Source organism: Netta rufina, assembly GCF_964035555.1.
Source record: "Netta rufina genome assembly, chromosome: 7".
NCBI classification, from domain to species: Eukaryota; Metazoa; Chordata; class Aves; order Anseriformes; family Anatidae; genus Netta; species Netta rufina.
This window is the reverse complement of record NC_140130.1, coordinates 30,063,175-30,086,813: the sequence shown is the minus strand read 5'-3', so window position 1 is coordinate 30,086,813 and position 23,639 is coordinate 30,063,175. Positions and strand designations below refer to the sequence as shown.

Here is a 23,639-nt window from a genome sequence, read left to right as displayed (position 1 = left end):
AATATGCCTTTGTAGTATTTTCAAAACATGAACTAGTGCTACCAAAAGCAATCTGAAAGGCTTTGTTATACACTTAGCATTTGAGCTGAAAATTTCAAAAAGGCAATCTAGCCTAAATATTGTGAAAAGTAGAATTAAAAAACATTAGTCTTAGTTCAAAAAGACAGTGACAGAGAGGGGATGTGGAGGTGATCATTGAGATGCTACAAGGATGCATATCCTAGCTAGTGGATTTAGAAATGCAGTAAAGGAAGAAAGAGCAGGAAGTGATTGATTAATACAAATTGCTATAGAAATAAATACAGTAAGGGAGGAAAGAGCAGGAAGTGATTGATTAGTATAAATTGCCATAGAAATGAACAAATACTAACCTCCTGAGGTTGTAAAATACAGAACATTAACCCAATCTGCCAAGAGTGTCACCAGCGGAGCAATTTTTGTTACATTTTTTTCTGACTTGTTCACAATGGTTGCATGAAAAGCAAGAATACAGTAATGGTTTTGTCATTCTGCCATGTACTCCAGCACAGTACTTGGGAATCTGGAGTTGTGAGTGCCTGAAGAAAATACGCAGTACTCTTTGTTTATCTGAACTCAGTATTTATTTTGAATGCCTGTTGAAGGTTTGGACTTCAAATAATTTTTGCTTTAGTGATGCTATTTAGAAATAGTTCTTCATTTCACATTAGCATTGCTACAGGAATTTTCAGTTTAAGTGTCAGTGTGATATTCTCTTATTTCTAATTGATGCAGAGAAACATTGATTTTTGTTGTATGCTTATTTAATGTTTAAATATGAATGGATTTGTGTACTACACTATTTCTTCTGTCCCTAAATTAAATTGGCACTCCATCTGTGCCAAGAAGATGCTTACCTTCATCAGGAGTGCTATAAACTCTCCTATAAACCTGGCTTCTAACTAAGTTTGCTAAACACAAAGAATAAATAGTGGTTAGTTCTATATAGATGTGGATTCAAATATTTTTGAGGTGCTTGATGTCTAGCAAAGATTCCTCAGCACCATGTTATAAAATAGTGTGAACAAAAGGGAAAAGACAAATGCCAACAGTGTGGTGCTTATACATCCACATTTTATTAAGCAATTGTCATCCCTATCTTTTTTTCTGATAGCTGCACTCCAACTTTTTATACTTAACTGTCATATTTGTTTGTCTTTCATTCTCGGTTGTAACTGGTGTTTAGTATATCAGTCAAAAAACGGTTATGGCTTTCAGTCTCACACTCTACCATCACTGCTTGAACCATCATGTTGGATTATGTGTAAAGGACAAAAGAATGAGTTTGGAAGTGTACTCACTCCATGTATTCTTCAAGAAAAATGCTGCTTCTGCATTTAGGAAAGATGCATGGAAATGAAAAATTATAAAATAAACTTCAAAGGATAGATTAGATTAGATTAGCATCATCAGAGATAAATAAAAAATTAAGACTTTCATACTGGATTTGCTATGATATTTTAGAAGACATTTTGCATGTGACTAAAAAAGAAAGGAATCAAAGTGGTTAAGGACATTTCATTCTATTTTTGTGCATTGAAATTTATCAACTCCTTAGCCAAAGCTATATACTTTGTTTCCTCATGTTTATTATAAATGTCTTGTTCTAGGTAACCTTAGCTCAGTATTCAGAGGGAATGTAAGGTTTTCGTGCTTTTGATGACGTGTGAGTAGCACACACATATAACTGAGATATGTGGCCCTTCAGACTGAAGGCAAATATTTTTCTGTTGAGTCCAGTATGTGAATGTCTTTGTACTCTCAGCAGCAGAATTCGTATTTCAAATTTATGAGATAGTATTTAAAAGCTCAAATATTCTGTGGGGAAAAAAAAAAGGAAAAGAGAAATGCAGATACTTAAATATGTAGATTCTTTGTATTTGCTGTATGATTTGGGAGTATTTAGAGAAGTGTGGATTGTGTTGCATGCTGTTCTTCCACAATTTCTGTAATTCCACATAAAGCTGTTACTTTAAGAAGAATGTATTATGGCAAGTCTTGGGACAAAAACAGGAGACAGAGCTCATAGTTCTCTGAGACTAGAACTTTAGCATGACTGAGACTGGAAATTTTGCTTTTAGCTTGTAGGTCTAAGCATTGCACATCTTCACCCCTCTGTCTGCTAATCCAGTGTTTGAAATGCTGTCTGTAATTATGTAATGTAGCTTCCTGTGCGTCAAATATAATTATTATTATAAAGCATTGTGTAGGTGTTAAGAGAGGGTTAAAAGCTTTGTTGTAGTGCTCTGAGGATCAAGACACAGCAGGTGTGGAGCTTCATGGACTGGTAATTGGGTGGTGGGTGAGCATAAACAGGGAACACAGGCAGCATGTAGGTGTTTTGTTGATGAGGGAATAGTACCACTGCTGAGACTGTACTCTGGAATAAAGACAAAGTGAACTTTATTTATCCCCTGTGCACTACTATCATCTAGTCCATATGGCTGGCACCCTCTTTACCCCAGTCCCTCCATACAATCTGTGATCTTTCTGTTCCTTTTTCATTTTGTGAAAAACAAGCACTGTCCTTTCAAATGCCCTGCCTACCTTTCCCTTGGGAGTTGTTGTACTTGGACCTCTTCCTCCAGACATCACAATTACACAGAAAGTTCCAGTCTGGAGCAAAAGATGGACAAGAATATAAAACTCTTATGGCTGTGCCAGAACAAATTGGGAAAAAAAAATAGAATATTGACTAAATGTTTCATATGAAAAGATTTAAATTTGCCTCCCGTATTTCCAGGATTAGCTGACATAATGGGGTCAGCTTGCTTGTCATACTGCTTGTATGAGTGATTTACAGAACACCTATTGGCAGGTTTTCCTCTGAAAAAGCAACAACTTTAATTTGCTTTCGTCTTAATTCCGTTTTACCTAAAGGAGTCTTGTGTGCTTTACCTCTTCAGATTAAAATCTGGCAGCTAGGGATAATTCAAAGTTTTATCTTTAATTGTATCCTTCTAATTTGGATATCACTAAACAAAATCCTGTTTTACCAAAACAGATACTGTTTCATCCATTGATACCGATTTCAGCAAAATTAATCCTGATTTGTTTCAGCAGCATGGTAGACAGGGGTCCTCAGAAATGTACTCTGAGACCACAGTTCCCTGAGACTGTTTTCATTTACTGCATGGTTGTTTCACCTTTTGGACAGGACTGCGAAGGTCAGGTCACTGCGGGAGAGGGTCAGGTCTCATTTTTCAGGCGTGTGGCAGTCTGGGTGTTCGTTGGTGTGGAAGCAGTCGGCAGTCCTCCTGCATTGCTGTACCAACAGTGTACCTCAATGGCAGAAGGCTGCTTTGCAATTAACATGTACATACGTATGTGCTAATGGTCTGATCGTGTAGACTGCTCCCACTTGGAGCAAGGCTGCACTTAAGTTCTTCAATGTCTTTGCCAAATAATTTCAGGACCACACAAGATGTATCATTTTCTGGTGTGTTGAAATCCTGATAAAGTTCAAGATCTGATTAATATAGCTGATTAATTTCTAAGTGCAGAGAATATTTTGCCTCTCCTTTGAACATCAGAGGAGCAGTTTGAGGATGTAGCCAAATATCGTACCCTATAGGCTCAGATGTATCCTATTTGTGTCAGTGTTGCTCTCAGGCATCAGCCATCAGTCGTCAGTAGAAAATTGTTCTCATTTACCAGCCTCAGCTGAGCTTCATAGTTGAACATAGGTCCCCCTTTCAGCATCTGTCACAATTTTTGGAGTAAAGTGTAGACTAAAACTCTCCAATGGTAGAGAGTAATCGGCACAGCTCTGTTGCCATCATGAGCGCTACTCAGACGTACATCATCTGAAGCTAACATTCGTTCTCTTTGGCATATAGAGCTCTTTTTAAGACTGGGCCTTATATTTAGTCATTAGTCCTCAATGAAACATTTGTAATGTTGGTAGTTGAGTGTAATAAATTTATGTTACTGAAGGATAGCAATAGCAAAATGATTTCTTTTATATATTAGAATTACAGTTTAAATTATTTTTAATTAGTATGCTTTTCATTATACTGAAATATCAGGCATGTATACTGCTGGAGAGCATAGTACTTTAGAATTATTTCATCAATGCTAAAATATTTTACGGTTCATTTTAAAAAAGTTTTAATAGTCTGAGCATCTTTAGTGTATTATAATAATATAGCTCTTTATAGCAGACTGTAAAACTCCAGACTACAGTTTTAGGAGTCATGCAATTTTGTTTTATAGTTTAATAATTGTTCAATTGAAAATGAATATGAGGTTACTAAAAAACAATTTAATGACTTGCAAAAATACAATTTTATCAAAATGTACTCCACACCTTTACAGAAATTGAAATTTCTATGGACAGATTATAGTTTTTATCCTCAGAAAGAATTTTGCAAATTGTTGCTACTAAAAGCAGATGTAGCATATGCAATGTTCCCCTAAGCCACAGTTGTTCCTACATTTCACCTCAGTGTCTTCTTATAGGAATACCCACAAAAATACAAAGTGCTAGAATAAACCAGAATCAGAATATTGGTTTGCGTCAGATAAGCCAAATCAAGTTATTCATAGCCCATGTTATTACTTTATATGGTTATTCATCATATTAAAGGTATTCCTAACGTCAGCCAACTTTAGTTCTCAATCAAATATCTAGTCCATCATACATTTCCTTCTATAACAGATAGCTCACTATAGCCTGCAAAAAAACAGCCATAAAATAGAGCACAGTATTATAATTTAGTTTTAAAGCATAACTACTACTAATAAAAATTCTAGGGCATTGCATTGTGATGGTAGATGTTTAATCATATTGTCTTTGGAAGTATGGTTCATAATATATTGTGCATTTATGGAACTTGACAAAGTGCTTTGTTTAAGACATACTGTTTGCAGTTAGCAAATATTAGGTTTTGTCCATGACTCTGCTTCCATTCGTACATGTGCAAGTGAAAGTAACTCTGCATATGCCAGCAGGCTAATCATGTTTCAAAGCAATTGCAGGCAAAAACGATCATGCCACCATGTTTTGAATGGAATGGAGAACAAGAAAGGAATCCTCGAAGTCTTTAGAACCTTATTTTTACAGCAGTAGTTTGTGGAAGTCCTGCTGACAGACCAGAATCCCATCAAATTATAGATATTCTGCAGGCTTGTAATGAAAAAATACTCTCGACCTTGAAACCCTAATTGCAGTTGACTTCAGTTAAGCAAAGCTATCACCTCATAGACTTCATTTATTCTGAAAACCACGCAGTGTATTTGAGTGCTCTAGAAACAATAAATATTTTACTGCTATAAACTGTGTTAATGCACTATGTTATCCTCAGAAAGTATATACACAGAGATAATGAGAAAAACCAAAGTAGAAGACTGGTTCTATCTTAGATAATCAATACAGTTGTGGATATAGAGATGTTTCTTTCTAAAGTATTCACACAGTTTGATAGTTGCCAGAATGAATCAAGTTTTAACAAGTAAAATCTTAATCAATTCTGCTATTTTTGAAAAAAAAATAAAAATGTTACTTGCTAGGCAAGCAGAGGGATTTGCTCAAGATGCTGCCAATTTCATGAGTCTTCTATAATTGAAATGTGTTTTTTAAACTCCTTATTGAAGGAGGTATTGATGTTTTTGACTCATAGTGTGGTGGTTTAAGACTAGATGACAGCATGGAGGCTAAATAATTTTGGATGCCAAAGCACTTTAACCACAGATGCATACAATATTATGAATCATATGCCTCCCCCATCTTGTGGGGGATATGGCGCAGTGGTGATGAGAAATCAGGGCAGAGGCCAGCATAGCAATTGTATGCACAACCTCTTCCTCCCATGAGGGAGAAGGCTTATGCCTGGAGAGGGACCAGGACATGTTATATTCAATCCTGGTGCAGGGCTGTGAGGTTTTCCTCTGCTCTTTCACTGCTGCCTGAGATCCCCAGAGGTTGGAGAGATGGTTCTAGATCCTGGAGCAGGTTGAGGGTCTGCCCTCCATGGAATCTTGTCCCAAAATCTTTGTTCTCTGATATTTTTGAGTATCCTTATGGATAACCACTCCATTCACATTGAACTATCGTTCTTTGATTTGCTGTCACCAGCATTGGCTTCTTGCAATCTGCTTGTTGTGGACACTTCTGGACACTTTTTCACTTCTTAATGATCCACAGGCTGTTTGAATAGCTTAGCTATCTACCTCCTAGTGTACACAACTATTCTGTTGTTTGGGGTGAGTGGTCAATCATATTTCATCTACTGGTATAGCAAAGTGCTGAGTAAATGTTTACAGGCTTATGCTCATAGCTCTGCCTGTTTTATTTTCAGTCCAAAATAATTTAAAGTACATAAGAAAGAAGTAGTATGCTGAAGGCCCTGACCTATTGTGGTGGGTCCTGAACAGTTACCAGGAAAATGGATTTCTCCACAGGACAACACAGACCTCAGGAGCCTTATGCATGTGTTTAGTTGTCTATTACTTGGTAATCTGAGGTGTTCAAATTGACTTGTTGCTGGTTTTAGCTGTGTCATTATTAAGAATATCATAGAGTTAAAACATTCTAGGAAGATGTATGAATTTGAGTACAGAAAAAATGACCTGATGTTACCCAGTGGATGAAAGTGGGTTTGGAGACATTTAATGTAATCTCTCCTTTTATGCCAGAATTAAATCATATAGTGTTTCTTTATGCTTAAATGTTGCTTTAAGCATACTTCCAGCATCTTGCAGACCATGCCATTTGTGAAAGTGGATGTGGCAGCTTTGTTCATCCGCTTAGTCTCATGGCAACGTTACTTTCCCTGGCACAGACCTGTAACCTTTCTTCTAGAGCTCTAAACATCCTTGTAGTAGCATCAAAGAAAATCACACTGCTTTTAGAGAGAGAGATTCCCTTAAACTCATACAAGGAAAGCAGCTCTAAACATGAAGATCCTTTTTAAACACCTTCCTGTGTTATTGGAAACCCTGCTTATTTCAGAAAATAGCAAATTCCCTCTCAAGAAACAATAATCAAGACCAATCCTGCCTATTTATGTGATGTTAGTTGCCAGCCCATTAGTTTCAATTTACAGGCATACCTACTCCTTCTCAGAAACCTCACTTCTAGTTAACCGTTTGTCTTTGTTAGTCTTTATACAATCCTCTTCCTATCTGTCCTTTCCTCCTCCTTTTTTTTTTTTTTTTTTTTTTTTGTCCTTTCTTCTTGCAGACCCACCTTGAATCTTTGGGTACTCAGCTGACTCATAGACTCATTCTGGTATGAAATTTATCACTATAAATTTTTCTTTATTCCCTGTGTCTGAATAATAACTAAAAACATAATAACTAAATACAGATTCAGGGAAAAACAAGAAAGGCTGCAGAAGACCAAGCAGAAGGGATGTTGAGGCCATACAGCGTAGGGAGAGTGCTATTGTTGGCTTGGCTGCCTTGGAAGGTACTGTGGGGAAAGAGGAAGGGGCAAGTGGCAGAGGCCATGTGGGTGTGCAAGAAGAGGTTGGAGGGGGTTTGTGTTTTGGTTTAGGAAAAAGTCTGAAGCAATCCTGGTTCCTTATCTGTGATCAAAGACAGTACTTTGCCTCCCTCTACCAGTAGCAAACCCAAGTATATGAAGAATGTTTATGCATATAAAGTTTTTAGTTTGAGTCTATAGAGGCAATCACATAACCTAATAGAATTCTGGTTTTGTTTACACACATAAAAGTGGAACAACTCCACAGTTGTGTACAATGCAATTATCCTTAAGGTTTTGTTGTAATTATTAGTTTCTTGTAGATACATATGTCAATCTTTGATCTTTATATGTAAACCATAAACTCCTGTTCTTAAAAAAAAAAAAAAAAACACACAAAACAAACAAACAAACAAACAAACAAAAAAAAACCAACAAAAACACACACACAAATATACCAAGGCTCACAGTTATCATGCAGCAGATCTGAACAAAAACATATCAGCAATAATAAAGATCATTTTTTAGGAATAGTTTCATCCTCGTAACCAACAACAAATGAAATATAGAACAGCCAAACTGAAACTAGAATATAAGTGATCATCCTAAATATTACACTGGTGACAAAGCAGCATAGCTGAAAAAATAGTATACTGTTGAAGAACTGTAGTTCGGAACCCTTTCAGTAGCATACCTAAATCTTTCAAGTGGTCAGACCAAGTTTGTACAACAGGAAATGACATACGTCCTTTTAACCAAATTGGCTAATATATAGTCTTAATAAAAATATTAATGGTAACAAAACATCTAAAAATAAATGCATTTTTATTCTGCTTTTAACTTGTCTGCTCATTTTACTTATAGTCTTCACTGTAGATTTGTAATCAGATACTGGAAATAAATCACACCTTTTATCTCCTACTTACTTCGTATTCCTGTGACTTCTAATCAGCTGTCTCACCTGAATAATAGATCTCTAAGTTACCCTTAAACCATCTACTCTACAATGTTTTTCAACTTGCTATTGAGTTCTGGAACAGAAGATGCTGTCACCCATTTCAGTTCCTTGTCTTCAAAATCAATGGGAGTTCAAAATGTTTATTTCAGCCTGTACTTTGGAGAATGAGAGCCTAGCTGTTTCACACCAAATTGTAGTTGTAATCAGTGGAGTTGGCCTAATAATCCCACCTCAGGTTAAGTCCTCTGTTGTGCTTAGCTCTTCCTGTGAGCCAATTTCTGTGATCTTTTAAACAGACTAGATGTTGTGCATAATGCAGGTTATTTTTTCATAGATTTGCTCGGCATGTATCCTGACGAATTATAGGATTATCCTCCCTCATGTCTTTCTTAAAACAGAATTAGGTATTCAGGGCAGTAATTTGCTAAATACTGCATTACACGGTACTACTTTTTCTTTTGGAAGATTGACATTTTCAGAAGCCTCAAGTTGCCTCTACTTAAAGGCCAGATATGCATTACCACATGCACATAAACATTTGGATGTACTGAATTCATGCTCAGATTTGAAATATGTGCAGTCAAATTTGTTATGTGCATGGCAGGTAAGATGTGTACCAGGTTGGACCTAAATAGCTACCTGCAGCTGTAGTAATCTGATTCATGCAGTGATTTGGGTAAATGGGTATATAAACTAAGCGTGCACAGGTGAATGCAAAGCAGTTACAAGTATCTGTGAAAACTTGTTCCGAAATTTATGTCTGCACGAATCCTATGTATGCATGTGTAGAAGTTGTTTAATCAGAACTTTTCTGATCAACAGTGTTCATTTAGTATGTTTTTTACAATGGCTTGCCCTCTTCTAGAAAAGGTACCGAATTAAGACTTGCAGGTCTCTTAAATTAAATTCTTGGAGAGTATTGGAAATAAATGTTCAATGTCAGTGTGCTATTTTCCACCCTTCAGTTGCATATGCACTGTACTTACCCACTTCTGAGGGCAAATTTAGGGATTTGTTCCTGCAGGGAGCATCCTGCATACAATTTCAGAAGTCAAATGTGAATTCATAAGTTGTTCGTTTGTCGTGTTTTGAACTCCATCAGTTAGGCATATTCTTGCAACTATTTGCAGAATCGTGCTCTCATCAAGAGTCAGCCTAACCCCTATTACTTTTAATTAAGATTTCCTGATTATTCCTGAGCATTCAGCCATGGTTATTTGCAGATGAGAAATCCCGATTGTTACAAGCACAACTGAAAAGGTTTAGATAAAAACCACACACAGTCTATACCCAGTTTATGAGCTTAATGAGGATACTTACGAACTATTAATTAAGCAGAGGCTTTTCACCTTCAGGCTGATGACTGAGATACAGTGTTGTATTTAGAAGCAGTACTGACAACTCTTTGATAAGTCCCCTTTGTGGAAGAGCCCTGTTCTTTGGAAGCTGAGCATCCCATGGATAGCCCCTGAAATACAGGTCATGCTGGCTCGTACTAGTGTAACATGAGACTAGACTCTGGTGTTTCATGAACATTTAAAGAGAGCAACTGGCAAAACTGCAACTACAAATAATCTCTGAGCCAGTGAGACGCATCTGCTCGTATGCACTGCAATCCACATTCATCGTCTGCTGCCCTTTGTTACTACAAAGCCTGTTTTACTGCAATTATGTTCATCCATGCACAGCATATCAGAAATGCTATGTCCTATTCTGTCAGTGAGTGTGAACAGCATAGTGATACCCCAGATCCCTTTTTGATGCTGTTCTCAAATACTAGAGAGGCTAATTCCATCTTGGCCACTAAACATGGCATCTCTTCAATATTTTAACTCACTTGTCACTGGGACAGCTCAATACACAGTGTAAGTCCAGGTGTGCCTATGTGGTCTTCATTATATGTACATTAATGTACAATAGACAGAGTCTGCATTGTACTCATCCCTTATCTCAATAATGCTCTTGGTTCTGACTTTCCACACACTGGTATTTATTACTCCTAGAGGCAGGGTAATGCAAGAAGCCATAGTGTTGCTGTAGTCTACACACATCTAGATGTATTTTTTTAAAATGTTATCTCTAGGGAAGCTTGATGATGGTTTATTGACACTGAATCTTGCTAGTAAGACAAAGCTGATGCATGCAAGTATTAGGTGCATGAATAGGAAGATCAAAAAACAAACAAACAAACAAGTAACTGGGTGCTGTTTTCTCAGTCCAGAACTGTTAATAATACCATTGAAAATTCAGGGAAATACTTGCTGCCAAACATCATCTGTCAAGATTCTTTACAGATAGCACTCTCAAGTTGTTTTTCTAGGTGAAACCTTCTAATGTCTCCCTGGAGTCTCACTAAAGCATGTTGAAATGTGGTAGCATAGGGCACCTTCATGGTTTTCCTTTGTAGGGTTTACAGTGGAAGTAGAAAAAGCTGTGGATACGGGAGTACTGTCCCTTTTTAACAGAGCAGCTTATCTCACAGAAAGGGAAATGAGGGGCATGGGAAACATCCTGAGTGCTTTGCAATGTTATAAACCAACTTCCCATTAATTCCCTAGCCTCTTTGATGGAGTGTGCTGCGTGAGGTGCAAATGAGTGGCACTTTTGTGCATTGGACCTGTCCTCTTAAGAGAAGTGCTCCAGAACCACCTTGTCATTTCAAAAATACTACATAATAGTTGTCAGTATTGACCTGAGCTAGATTAAACTAGCTTCCTAGAAATATAAGGCTGTATATCCCATTAATAATCTCCTGAACTATCCAGTCTGCCACAACATAATACTTCAAAAAGTAGGCAAGCTACTCAAAATAAATCTTCAAAAGCTTCTTCCTGTTTACTATGGAAACCTTGCAAAATATACCCAAAATGATACCATTGATCTCCATTACGTGCATTATTAGTATTCCTCTATTTATATTTTCTGGCTTATTAAATGTAAATATAAATGTAAGCCTTCTGTTCCTCTGTGGATAATTTGTTGTGTTGAAACAAAACAGGATCATATCCTGTGAATACAGTTTTGCATAATCTGATAATTATTTACATAATCTGGTTATTATAGGCTCAGAATTGTTTTAACATGGCTATAATTATTAAACATCTGAAATTCTCAATACTTTTTGTTTCTATAAAATCATTTTATGTATGGAAAAATGTTTCTTAATACTTCCCTAAGCTCAAATTTTAGGCCATACTTGCAGAAGATGTTAGGAAGTTACTTTGTGCTTTCACTTGCTGCTGCCTGGCTGCTGGAGATTTCCTGTTGGTACTGTGGGATCAGGCCAGTAAAGAATAAGGCATCTTTCTAATAAGGTCATGGTTCTGTTGGCTTAGAGAAAAGTTTCTCTACTTATTTGAATAGCTTCATTAACTACAGTGCAACTGTTGTGTGTGAGAGCATTGTGCAAATAATGGATATGAGGAAGGCCACTATCATATAATACATTAAAGTATTGCATGCTATGGTGTAGTCCATTAAGAGGAAATGATGTTAGGATTTCATTCCGAATAGTTAGAGGGAAGGTTTGATTTTTCTCTCCTCCACTCAAATGAGGGAAGAACGAAGTGTATATTGACAGGTAGAATGCTACATCACAGTCTCTTGCAAGTATTGAGTTTTAACATCCATACTGCAAGGGCCTTTTGATAAAGTTTAGGAATTTGATAGGAAATACCACGGTCTAGCTTAGCTAATTGATATCTGGTGTTAAGACCAACTGGATTTTTTTTTTCTTCAGCCATCACATAAATCTGGTGAAACTTAATCTTATTACAGAAAATAAAATGGCAATGATTAAAATTGTATGATGTTAATTCACTTTTATGATGCCAGAATTTCTTAATCAGGAATACTTACCAGAGAATTTGAATACCTTTGTTCAAAAGTGGAGAGAAAGATATAATTTATAATGAAAATATGAACAGATTGTTTTATGCACAGCTAGCACCTTTGCTTAAAGTTGTCTTACTTTTCACATTAAAAAAAAAAATCCTGTGTATAGTGACTTTGAACTTTGCTAAAACATAGACTATTTGGGTGAAATTTTCATTGCTATGTGTGTGTCTCTTGCTAAATTCTTGTGAAATAGGTTTCTATCAAAAACACAGTATGCTGCAGCCTGTTTTTGTGGTAGTGTCACCTTGGTAAACCTGATTGCATTCCTTAAAAATAATCTTTCTAGTAATAAAACTATCAGAATGGTATTTTCAGTGTTAAAAACAATGTGGCTACTGAGGGAAGTACTGCAGCAAGTTCACTAGAATTTCAGCCCCACAAGTTCCGAGGATTCATCTGTGCACCTGCAGAACTCGGCTACGGGATTAGAAGAAGAGGGAGAAAATGCTTAAAATTTTTATTTTAGTGGCACTTCTGAAGAGCAAACAGTGCCAAAAATGCAAAATTCACCAATTAATCCAAATCACAGCTGTTCAGGAGTGAATTGCTTTTTTTTTTTTTTTTTAAAGAAAAAAAAAAAACAATCTCTAAATCATGTAATGATTAAATGGCACTCAGTAACAGGCATAGCCATGTAGCTGTGGAGGGGAGGGCATAGTTATGTCATGGGCACCTCAGCTATCTGGCTAATTTTTCTGTCTTTCTGTGCAAGGTTACTTCAGTATCTGCAGCCTTTGCTTTCCCTCCCTGTAATTGCAGCAAATACCTTGTTATCTGAAGTGTTTTCTAAACCCTTTTAAGGCTGACCACTCCATTTTCTTAGCACTGTGTTTTCTCTGCACTCACAACACACACACACATATGGTTAATAAAGACAAAAATCTTGAGCATTCTTAGTCGCTTAACCAAAAGCAGATGTTCATGGTTATTCTCTTCTTCCCTTGCCTTTAAAATTCATGAGTGAACACAGTGCTCAAGAAACCAGCAATAATATCAGTTGCTTCAGGTTGGCATAGCACGAAAGGACGCTCCATGTAATGCTCAGTGCTCAAGGCCTTGTGCCGGCTGGTGTTCAGGCAAGCTTGCCTGATCTTTCCTTCCAGCTGCAGAACCAGAGGATGGCACCCCTGGTCCTGCTGCCGGAGCTTGGTGGCAACGTGTGACCTCCTTCTCTTTATCCCTTCCACCTCCTGACAGCCTGGGGCTGGATGTCTCACGAGGCCAGACGGTATGGCACTGTCAGGGCTTCCCCACTGAGCCCTCTCTCCCTTTGGGCTTGCCAGGCTCCTGATCTTTTTCTAGCAGAGTCCTGGCTGGGCACCATCCCCTCAGCTGCTCAAGTTGGAATGTGCCTGTGAGCAGTGCTTGGTACCATCCTGCCCAGCGCAGAGGAGCCCGGTGCAGCCTCCTGCACCCTCCTGCCTGCCACGGCACACGCAAATGTAGGAAAGGCAGCGCGGCGGCTGCATTAGCATGGTGCCTCTTTCAAGGCTCATTAGCACAGTGCAGGTCTGTGCTGTTCTGGCTGAGCTGCTTTCAGTCCCTTCGTAGCCGTGGCTGACAGCTGCTCAGGAGTGTTTACAGCACACTCCAGTGCACCACGTAGCCTGGTCTAATAGGGGAGGTAGGCACTTCACCTGCTGCCAAACAGAACAACTTTGTTTGCATATTTGGACACGCAAGGGCACACACTCCAGCCTAGGGAAGCAATGTGGGATCTGTACTTCTTCAGCGGCTTACCTTTGTTCAAAATTAAAAGCTGAGGATGTCTTTTAACCGGGATTGTAATGACTTTATGTTCATGTTTCTGTTCTTTAGATGCTGTTCGATGCGCAACAGCCAGATGCTACCTCTAACAGCTACGTATGGCACTGGGCTGATAGTTGTGGTAAATCACTAGGGAAGTGGGTTTTAATAATGAAATCTCAAACAACTAACTTTTGGATTACATGGCTGTTCAGTTTTTTAAATAGAGAAAAAAAAAAGGAAGCCGAGGTAGCCTAGGCCGTTGAGATATTAACCTAACGGAACTTATTCCATCTATGCTTTTTAGTATTCTATTTTCTCCTCTGCCCTTCTTAATGCAAAAACATTTGCTTGAGGCAAATCCATAAAAATATCATATTAGGAAAATTGCATAATATCTCCTAAAAATAGGAAGCAGGAATCTAGGACTACAGAAATCCATTTTACTCAGAGAAATGAATGACTGAACACGAAAACAAAATTGTAACAAGTTACTGTACTGCCATGAAAGGTAAGTCAGGCAGTTCAGTTGACTTGGCTGGGTGTCATATTTTGTACTGTGCTCACTGGGAGACTAATTGCTTGAAATAAATATTTGAAGATCTCTGTGTCTGGTCCTTGTAAGCTGTTTGATCAGTTTGGTATTTTTGATAGGATCTGTGTTTTATAAAACCTTAAAAATTGCTGCTAGGCAGTTTTTATGCCATGTTGTCCTAGCCATAAATGTGCAGTGAGGTATGGGGTTTAGGTAGACCTCATCTTTATTAACATAACAGATCTGGAAATGGTCAAGAAGTAGTTCGTACTACAGGTCATCTTTCCTCTTTTCCCAACTTGTTTCTGCTCCTTTTGGGAGGCTTACTTCTACCCCTCTTCCCTCAGTCAAATTTTGTCATTTTAAGATTGAAGAAGTTGGACGAAGAAGGTTTTCCTCTACTTGCACTGGACATTATCAGCTGTTTCTCAGATTCATAAAGCACTCAAAATCAGCAAGAGCAGCTGAGGGATAAGTGGAGATTGTAAATGCAATGAGTGTTGCCTTAAGAAAGCCAAAGCTCTCTGAAGGTGAGCTGGGTAGCTCTGTCACTGTGCCATGTTGCCCATTAAGCAGCTGTCTGTGGCTGGGGTCAGGCCGGGCCCCTGATGTCTGAATGCTTGAGCTGGCAGAGCAGTGGGTGGCTGATGGCATCGAGCAGTGCTCAGGGCTGCTGGCATCCCGCTGCCTGGACCAGCTGTGGCAGAGCTGCCAGGGGAAACCCTGAGAAAGCAGACCCTCATAGGAGAACAGGGACAAGTTGTGTATTTGTAAGGACAGGTGCAAAACTGTAGGGACAGGAGATTAGTGTTGGAGATGGTGGGATCTGAACAGAGTGGCTGATAAACTATAGCAGCCTGTAAAGCTCTGTATGTGTGGTTGGTTCCCCTGTGCATGTTTGTGCACAAGGGGAAAATGGGTTTGTTTTATTTAATGTCTCCCAGCTGAAAAACTTGTGATTTTGTTCTTACAGTGCTGGGTATTATCTATGTAGCTTTGGAGACTATTGCCAGCAGTGTCTTGGTAATGCTTACTTTGAAAAGATTTTATTCACTGTACAAAGTGGGATGACAGAAATGTGGTGCTTTTATGCAGAATGACCACTGATAATTTTATACCCCAAGCGTGCATCTTTAGAGCTGGTTCACAAAAGAAAAAGAAAGAATAACAAGCAGAAAAAAAAAAGGATCTGACTTCTTTGTTGTAGGATTGTGCAAAGCTGATTGTTTCTAAAGCTTAAATATGTTTGCACCCTGGCTGTTTGGGATGGTATTTAGAATTATTCTATGCTGAATTGGATCCTTAATTTAGTGGCCTACATCTCTGACCTGCACTTTGTTTACTCTTGTAAGTCTTCCTTGTTGAAAGTAATTTACACTCCAGTGTGGCATAGGACAGCTGTGCTAATAAGAAAATACTATTGACAGTTGTGATAGATGCACCTGCCACTTAGTAAGCACAGAAGAGTTAAACTGATTGCATTTTTACAGTCTGTATGTTTCTCTGCTTATTGTTTGTGTCCTGCTGCTTGAAAAACAGCTTAGTTGCATAGTAAATCTCTCTAATCAACACAAGAAGAGAACAAAAAGAACATGCACACTCATTTGTTAGAGCTGCTTCAGAAGGGTGGACATTTGAAGGATGTATTCTGGGAAGTTTGTCCCTCTTCTTCAGAAAGCCTCGTTAATATGAGCATAACTAACCAGGCATCTCAGGAGAGGACAGAGGCACATTCATTAAAATTATGTGAAAAAACAGCCCATATAACAGATACCTATCATAATGATACTTCTGTTGTCTCTCACTGCAGTGTCTAAGCAATAAGTTCCATAAAGCACACAAGGCCCAAAGTGTGTAGCTGACAGCAAGGGACTGTTTTTTGAGCTCAGATGCTCACTCCATCCCTCTTTGCATTCAGGTCCAGTGCATTCAGTTCCCTTTACATGCTTCTCCTTCTCTTCCCTCCCTCCAAATTAAAGCTCACCTCCATTTGGAGAAGTCCCCAGTCAGACCTTTTGCTTGCTGTGAGTAACATAGATATGCATGCTATAGTGGATATATAAAAATACTGCTGGATGACAAGCCATAAATAATGTGCCTACTGACTCCTGATGAGATACTGCCACGATGTTTAATGCATTTATTAACCATATAGTGCTGTGATTTGTAGAAACTGCATTCATAATTGCAAGATATCATTTAGGGGCATAAATCCAGGACTATAGTGTCTTCAAAGGATGGAGATAGAGGGATTTGGGGGATGGAAAGAAGAGAGTTATTAGGTTTGGGAGATCTTATGATGGTTTTAGGAGCAGGGCAAGAGAAGACTACGTTAGAGTGTGGTGAGTCTGAGCAAGAACATACAAATGAACTCATTTAGGAGACATTGGGATTAGAGGGTTACATGTAGGCCCACAGATTCCATTTTAAGTAAACCCTTAATGGAGGCTGGAGAAGAAATCTCTCTATAAGTAGTATTCCTTTGAGAAAACAACTAGTTACCCTCCTGGTCCCAATTCCCCCTTCTTTCTAGGAAAGAGAAGTAGAATTTTGCTTCTAGGCGAGAGAGTGTTTTCTTTTCTGGACATGCAGGTAGTTTCTTTACCAACCTTTGACTGAGTCCAACACCTTACTTTGAGTATTAAAAGCTAAAATTTGTGAAGGCCAAAACAAGGCTTGTGTGACTAATGTACAGTGTTGATGAGCTCTGTAACGTGCAGAGCTCATCATGAGATACGTGAATACGATTCTCTCTAAATATCATCTGTTGCTTGTGCTACAGCAGTGATAAGATTCTCTGTAAAAGCAGATGTTCATTTTTGCTGAATATAAAAGCTTAAGTGAGTGCAAGATTGTTGGCAGTATGGGGGCAGATTTGTTGGAGTAGCCCACATTACTGAATTATAGTTCCCTGCAAAGCCAGGGTGAGTGTCAGCTCATCTTGCATAACTTCATTTTACAGTTAGAGGTATGTCACAGCTGAATATGTCATTAGCAAATGCTATTTTTCCTTAGTGGAAGAGATTCATACCACTTTCCATATGTTTAACCAGTTACTTTAAGTTGCTTTTCTTTCACAGTTTTATGTATATGTATATATAATATATATATATACATATATTATTATTTTTACCAGCCCGACTCTGCTTGTCTTCTGTTTAATGATGAAATTCCTGTAGATTTTCTTGTCAGCAATAAGAGCTTTATAAAAAATAAAAATAAATGTAAGATTGAACACAGACTTACTTGGCATTTGTGTGTGATATTTTACTCCTGTGGAATTAGGTGTTTCCAGCACATTTCAAGATACCCTCTTTGCCCGTATGTTAGGCACACAGGGGACCCGAGATGGGGGTTTGGCGGTGAATCTTTAGAATCTTGCATAATGAACAGCTCTCATTTCCCAAATTTGTTGATGGCATAGATACTCCCTGTGAGAATAGTTTGCAGCTGTACATGATGGGCACACATTTCTATTGTTTAATTTTTTAGGATAATGGAAGATGTTGTAGAGTAAATATCCAGTGGCTGAGAATATCCTTCATAATTCAAGTGCATGTCGACCCATTTGGGTATATTTGCACCAAGGCAATCAGCATAACATCCAACTCCTGATTTTTTGCTTCAGATTGGGCATTCTCTCAACACAGAACAAATACAGCAGCTCTGCTACATGTAGAGCCCTTTGTAGAGAGGCAGGAAGAATTTTCCCCTTAGGTTGTAATTACAGGACATATGCTTTCTATAGCACTCTTCAACACGTAGGGTTTTCTTGCCGTTACTTGTGATTTAGTGATGCACTGTTGTATTACAGGAGTGCAGCCTATGCCAGCATTTCCATTATAACCCGTTTTTACAGGTTTATAATTCAACAGTAAAAATGTACTCTTCCAATTTGAAACTTGGCATATAATGTCTCGTCTCATCCTCAAAGTGATATTTTTTCTTTCCCTCTGTCTTTCCCCCCCAAAAAAGGCTACATTTTTGCTGTATTTTTAAATGGAAGATATTGTTCTTTCTGTTTTGATAGGAGAAAAGCCTGCCTGACTATTAAAATTATTTCTCAATTCTAAGGAAGAACTTTGTAATAGAAATTGCTAGTGTATAAGTGTTGTTGATGTTAGAATAACTATACTAAGTACATGCATGGATAGAGAGAAGTACTACCTTCCAAACTAAAGCTATGGAATATTGATCAAAGTGATTGAAAAGCCTTTTTTTTTCTTTTCTTTTTTTTTTTTCTCATGTTGATTTTGTTTCTAGCTGTTGATTTTACCCTTAAAACTGTGTCCTCAATAGTAAATATGTTTCAGCTTCTGTACTTTATCTAGCAGAATGAAGCAAAGGAAGATTTTACTGCATATAAACAAAACAAAGGTGGTTTATCTCCTTTGTTGTTTGAGGAACACAGTACTGAAGGAACAAAACCTCTTAACTTCAGTGTTGGAACCAACTAGCAAGGGTACCCTTGTAGTTAGCACAGTGTCACAAATCCAGAACAGGCCTATGCAGCAAAGAACAACGTTTCCAACAGAGGTACCCTTCTGTGGACAACAGAATTTACCACTAAAGGACCAAGTAGGAAATAGGCAGCTTTTATTGTCCTTGTAGTTTGTACAGTTAAGATCTGAACATCTACTTATGCCTCCTTTGAGACTTCTTTGGAGTCTTACGTTTCAATGCAGTGTGTGTTTAGGATATGAGAAAATCAGGACTGAAGTCCAGTTTCCTCTTCTTTGCCCATCTTCCTTGGGCCAGTCAGTTAAGAGCTGAAATCTACCCAGTTGCCAATAAAGAAAGTTTCCTAATTTATGTGGAAACCACCACCACTGCAAACACAGCAGGAAGGCTTCACTGTGTTGCTGCTTCTTGCAGTAAGTTTACTTCAAGGCATTTCTTTTTCCATTTAGATAGTTAAATTTATGCTTACCATAACCACTTTAATGGTAGTAATTAGAAGAAAGGGAATGTAAGAGAGAGATTTCATGGAGAGTTTTTATTAATTAATTGAGCTATTATTTTATCATATATTTTAAAACTGCCAACATATATACAATATGCGTTCTTTCTATAGCTAAGCTCTCGTTTAAATCCCAGCTGTTTTCAATTGTCTCTAATATATTTATTTATAAATAAAAAAGTATCATGAAAATGTTCTTCTTAATGAGAAGTTCAGTTCCTCCATTTGGATTCTAAATTCAGTAATTAGGTTGAAGAATAGTCTGTTTCCCATAGGCAGCATCAATGGCTCTCAGACACAAAATAAAATGGCCATACGTGGAACTGAACTTTTGTAAGGTATAAAATAGAATGCTTAACACTTCCTCGCATCATCTTTAATTCAAACCAGCTCTGCCAAAACTGGTAGGATGCTGGAACATAAAATGCATGCAACACAGTGAGATTCAGGTCTTCATTTTGTGCAGCAAATAAATTGGTAATCCCATGGAAACTTTCAGGTGGAAGTATCAGACGTGCCCAGTGCAGTCAGTAGTTCTTGCTGTGTAAATCCAAGTCTTCTGTTACAAGATTTGATTGTACGTTTAACACTGGAAGCTCCTGTAAAAGAGTGCTGTTTATGTTTCTGAGAATACAAAGAAAGAAACGATATTGAGATTACTGGAGTACTTAAATCAACCACAGCACCATTAAGTAAAAACATCTTCGGCACCATGGGGATTGCTATTACTATTATAGAAAAGTAGAAAACTCCCAGCCCAGTCGTGTTCACTTGAGCAATGGAAATATTAAGCACCTTGTGATGCTAAACAGAGTGCACGCTATTGCTTTCATTTTGTGTGATGCTGCCACCTCAGATGTTTCTTGCTTCAGTCACTGTGGAGAGCACATAGTGGATGGATGCTCACTGTAAGACGTGGATGAAGATAAATTCATTTTTTTAGGCTTTGATCATCAGTAATTTTCATGCATTTAATAATATGCTATGTATAATTGTGAGCATAATATAAACAAACAGCTCAATTTAACTTTCAGGTATATACATTAAAAGACATTAAATGTTCTGTTTGTAGCGTGCTCTGCAGCAGCCATGCAATATTTTAAAACTATGTTCATGTTCTGGCAATAGTACACAGAGAAAGTACATACGTTCTCAAGGATGAAATACTGCTGGTTGTGTATTTTCCTAAAACAGAAATATAGTAGATTTTTTGTTATTATACAGTGCTTTTTATGGTGCTTTTTAACTGTCATATTTAATTTCTTCTCATGAACATCCAGCATCGTTTTTAAGGGGCCACAGAACATAGCATGTTCTTTGCAGCTGGTGGCACTCAGCATTGTAATTACTGAGTACCCTTAGCTGACTGTTTAAAGTTTTGTTGTAAATTCAAATCAGAGTGTGAATGTCATTGGAAAACATGAAGTTACATTTTTAAAATGTATTCACTAATCATGTGCAAATCACTGTCAAAATCATAGGAGTATGACAACCCCTGTGAATTTATCTAATTGTTTTGTGCTGCTCTATGTGTAAATGTACAGGGAATAAATTTTGCATTTGTTCGTAGGCACAGAAGAAGCGGAAATCCAATGAATCTGTAGATACAGAGCTCTGTCTTAATGAGGTAAGCGTGCAGATCCTGTATGTTTCATGGCCACGGGTGTGTCCCCTAATATAAAATTCTCAACGACTTCCAAGATTATAATGGGCTTACCCTACAGTATATTCTTGTTTGGATACTGTAAAGTATTAAAGATTGATCATACTCAGAAATCCAGAACTGGGCTCAAAGTGGCTTCTGCTGACTGTATTTTAATAGCTGTACATGTTTAGGCAAATCCCATGGTAATTAACATTGTACCTAGCATGTATAATTAGTTAATAATCTGTAGGAACACGAGATTATAAGGCTTTTAATAAATACAGAGAAACATGCTGGACATCATTCTATCGCTAAAAAAAAAACGAACAATTTTGGGCCTGAATTGATGTTCTCATCAGAAGACAGACTGGTAGCCCCAAGAGAAATAACCTTCCAGTGCTGTTTGACTACTCTGAGCCTGACCTCCAAGGCCCCTTTCATACCTGAACATTACTTCGGTTTCCATGTCTGTCGGTCCATATCCTTTGGACTGAGTCTTTCAGGATGCTTAATAATTAGTGAAGTACATAAATTAATTTTTACAATGTGAAACACCAACTATACAGCAAGACCAATTGTAGTAGTATAAGCCACCAAGTGGATGTGACCATGTATTTTAGGTTCTCCTCTGCTGATCCAAGTTTTACAGTGTTTCCAGACAATGGCAGTTCTGTAGCCCGGTTCTAAATCTTTAGGTTCTGTTAAGAATTTCCAGTAGATACTAGAATAAAGTTTAATGACATGTGAAGAACCAAGGCTATGTTAACAGCATGCAGGAAAGTTAATGGATGTGCTGGCATCGCATGCTGGCTAAAGACCTTTCACAAGAAGGCCCATGTAACTGTAGCTTGCCATCAGATTTGCTGGTCCACCTTAACCCACATCCTGTGACAGTTTCCAAAACACAGATGATAAGGGTTGAATATAAGATGAGAGAAAGCATATTGTGAAAAGTCCCTCAGTGCCTCCTAGTACATCCAACAGTTTGTAGCTCAAGGACTTCCAGACAGTGAGAATCCTATCAGATGATAGCAAAGGGAGGGCAAGTGGCATGAAGATCTGTCCAAGAGTTGCTCCCTGTCTTTGTAGTTATTAGTTTCTGTGGGAACTGATGCTCTATACTCATTCTTGGTACCTGCACTTCTGCATAGTTCTAGCTTGTACCTTTTCTGATTGTCTCTTCAGCATGGGTGAGGCTTGATCCCTCTGAGGAAGCTACATCCCTGAATGTTTTCAAACCCAGAGTAGGCAGGGTATGAGCAACTTTACTTGGAGTGATTGGATTTAATGACCTTAATGGCCTTCCAGTCTAAATTGTTTCGATTCTGTGATTATACATGCATTTTATTTTTACTTTTTTTAGCTGAGGATGATAAGCAATTAAAAATATTCATTACAGTTCCTACTTAAATAGTTCACTCTAATCTGGCAATCTATACTTGCCTACGCCTACTGCTTTATTATTGGTAGCAAAGATACAAGGCATGTAAATAATGCCACAATGAGGGGAAGAGAAATTAAGAAAGAAAAAATTTAATAGGCTAGAAGCCTCAATCTTTTCTGATCCCATGGATTAGATTTTATCTATTGGCCTCCAGGAGTAACTTGTTATCAAAGTTGTTCTGTTGACTGTGCAGAACTTGCAGTTTCACTGGGGGTCCTACATTTTTGTGTGTGTGTTTTTTTTTTTAATTATTATTATTATTTTTTATTTTATTTTATTTTTTTAGTAAACTGGCATAAACACAGATGACTAAAGCAAACGGCCATGTTTAACAAGGGCAAGTTTTACACATGGAACCACTTTTTTTTTTTACTACGTTATTCCTTTTTTTTTTTTTTTGAGTCATGCTGTGCTGGTGCTATACATTAATGATATTTTTATCCTTTAACTTTAAAATGTTGTCATTTCACTTTTGTTTTTATGCTTTTTAGATATTTCAATCTGTGCTGTGGAGGGTGGGACATGAACTGATGAATTTCATGACATAGATTTGAATATTTTGCAATGGAAATGTGTAATGGTGACCAAGGAAAGTGTTGTGTTTTGCAGAATGCTATTGGGAAAGACAACACAGCAGGAGTCTCCACCAGTCACATATCTTCAGAGAATTCATTTGCTCTTCCTACAAGCTTCTACGCAAGCACATCTCTCATTCTGATGACAATTGCACTCTCACTCTGTTTGTTCCTAAGCTCATCAGTCGTCTTGTAGCTGCATTACAACAGGACGTGTAAAAAAAAAAAAAAAAAATCTGTTTCCTGTCCTCTGTTGTTTATCTGGAATTCCAGGTCTGGGGGCTAAGCTGAGGCACTCCTGCTAGAACAGTTTCAGTCAGCTGGAAATTTTTTTTTCTCTCTAAAAAAGCTTCTTGTGATATTTAGAGGCTTTGTGAAATACTTGGTGCAGTGCTACATTCCAAACCCAAAAGGCTTTTGGGCATGCAGTGTTTT

At 37.8% G+C, this 23,639-nt stretch overlaps 1 protein-coding gene across 1 annotated transcript in view; it reads left to right on the top strand.

The window, feature by feature from the left end:
- Nucleotides 1-23,400, top strand: part of GFRA1 (GDNF family receptor alpha 1) — a gene marked incomplete at both ends in the record, with an annotated part of 145,755 nt that extends 122,355 nt beyond the window's left edge. The window contains 2 exons of the mRNA XM_084290376.1: nt 21,111-21,167; nt 23,239-23,400. Coding sequence (XP_084146502.1) covers nt 21,111-21,167; nt 23,239-23,400 — 219 coding nt within the window. The remainder of the gene's footprint in view (nt 1-21,110; nt 21,168-23,238) is intronic.
- Between the last annotated feature and the right edge of the window lie 239 nt (nt 23,401-23,639).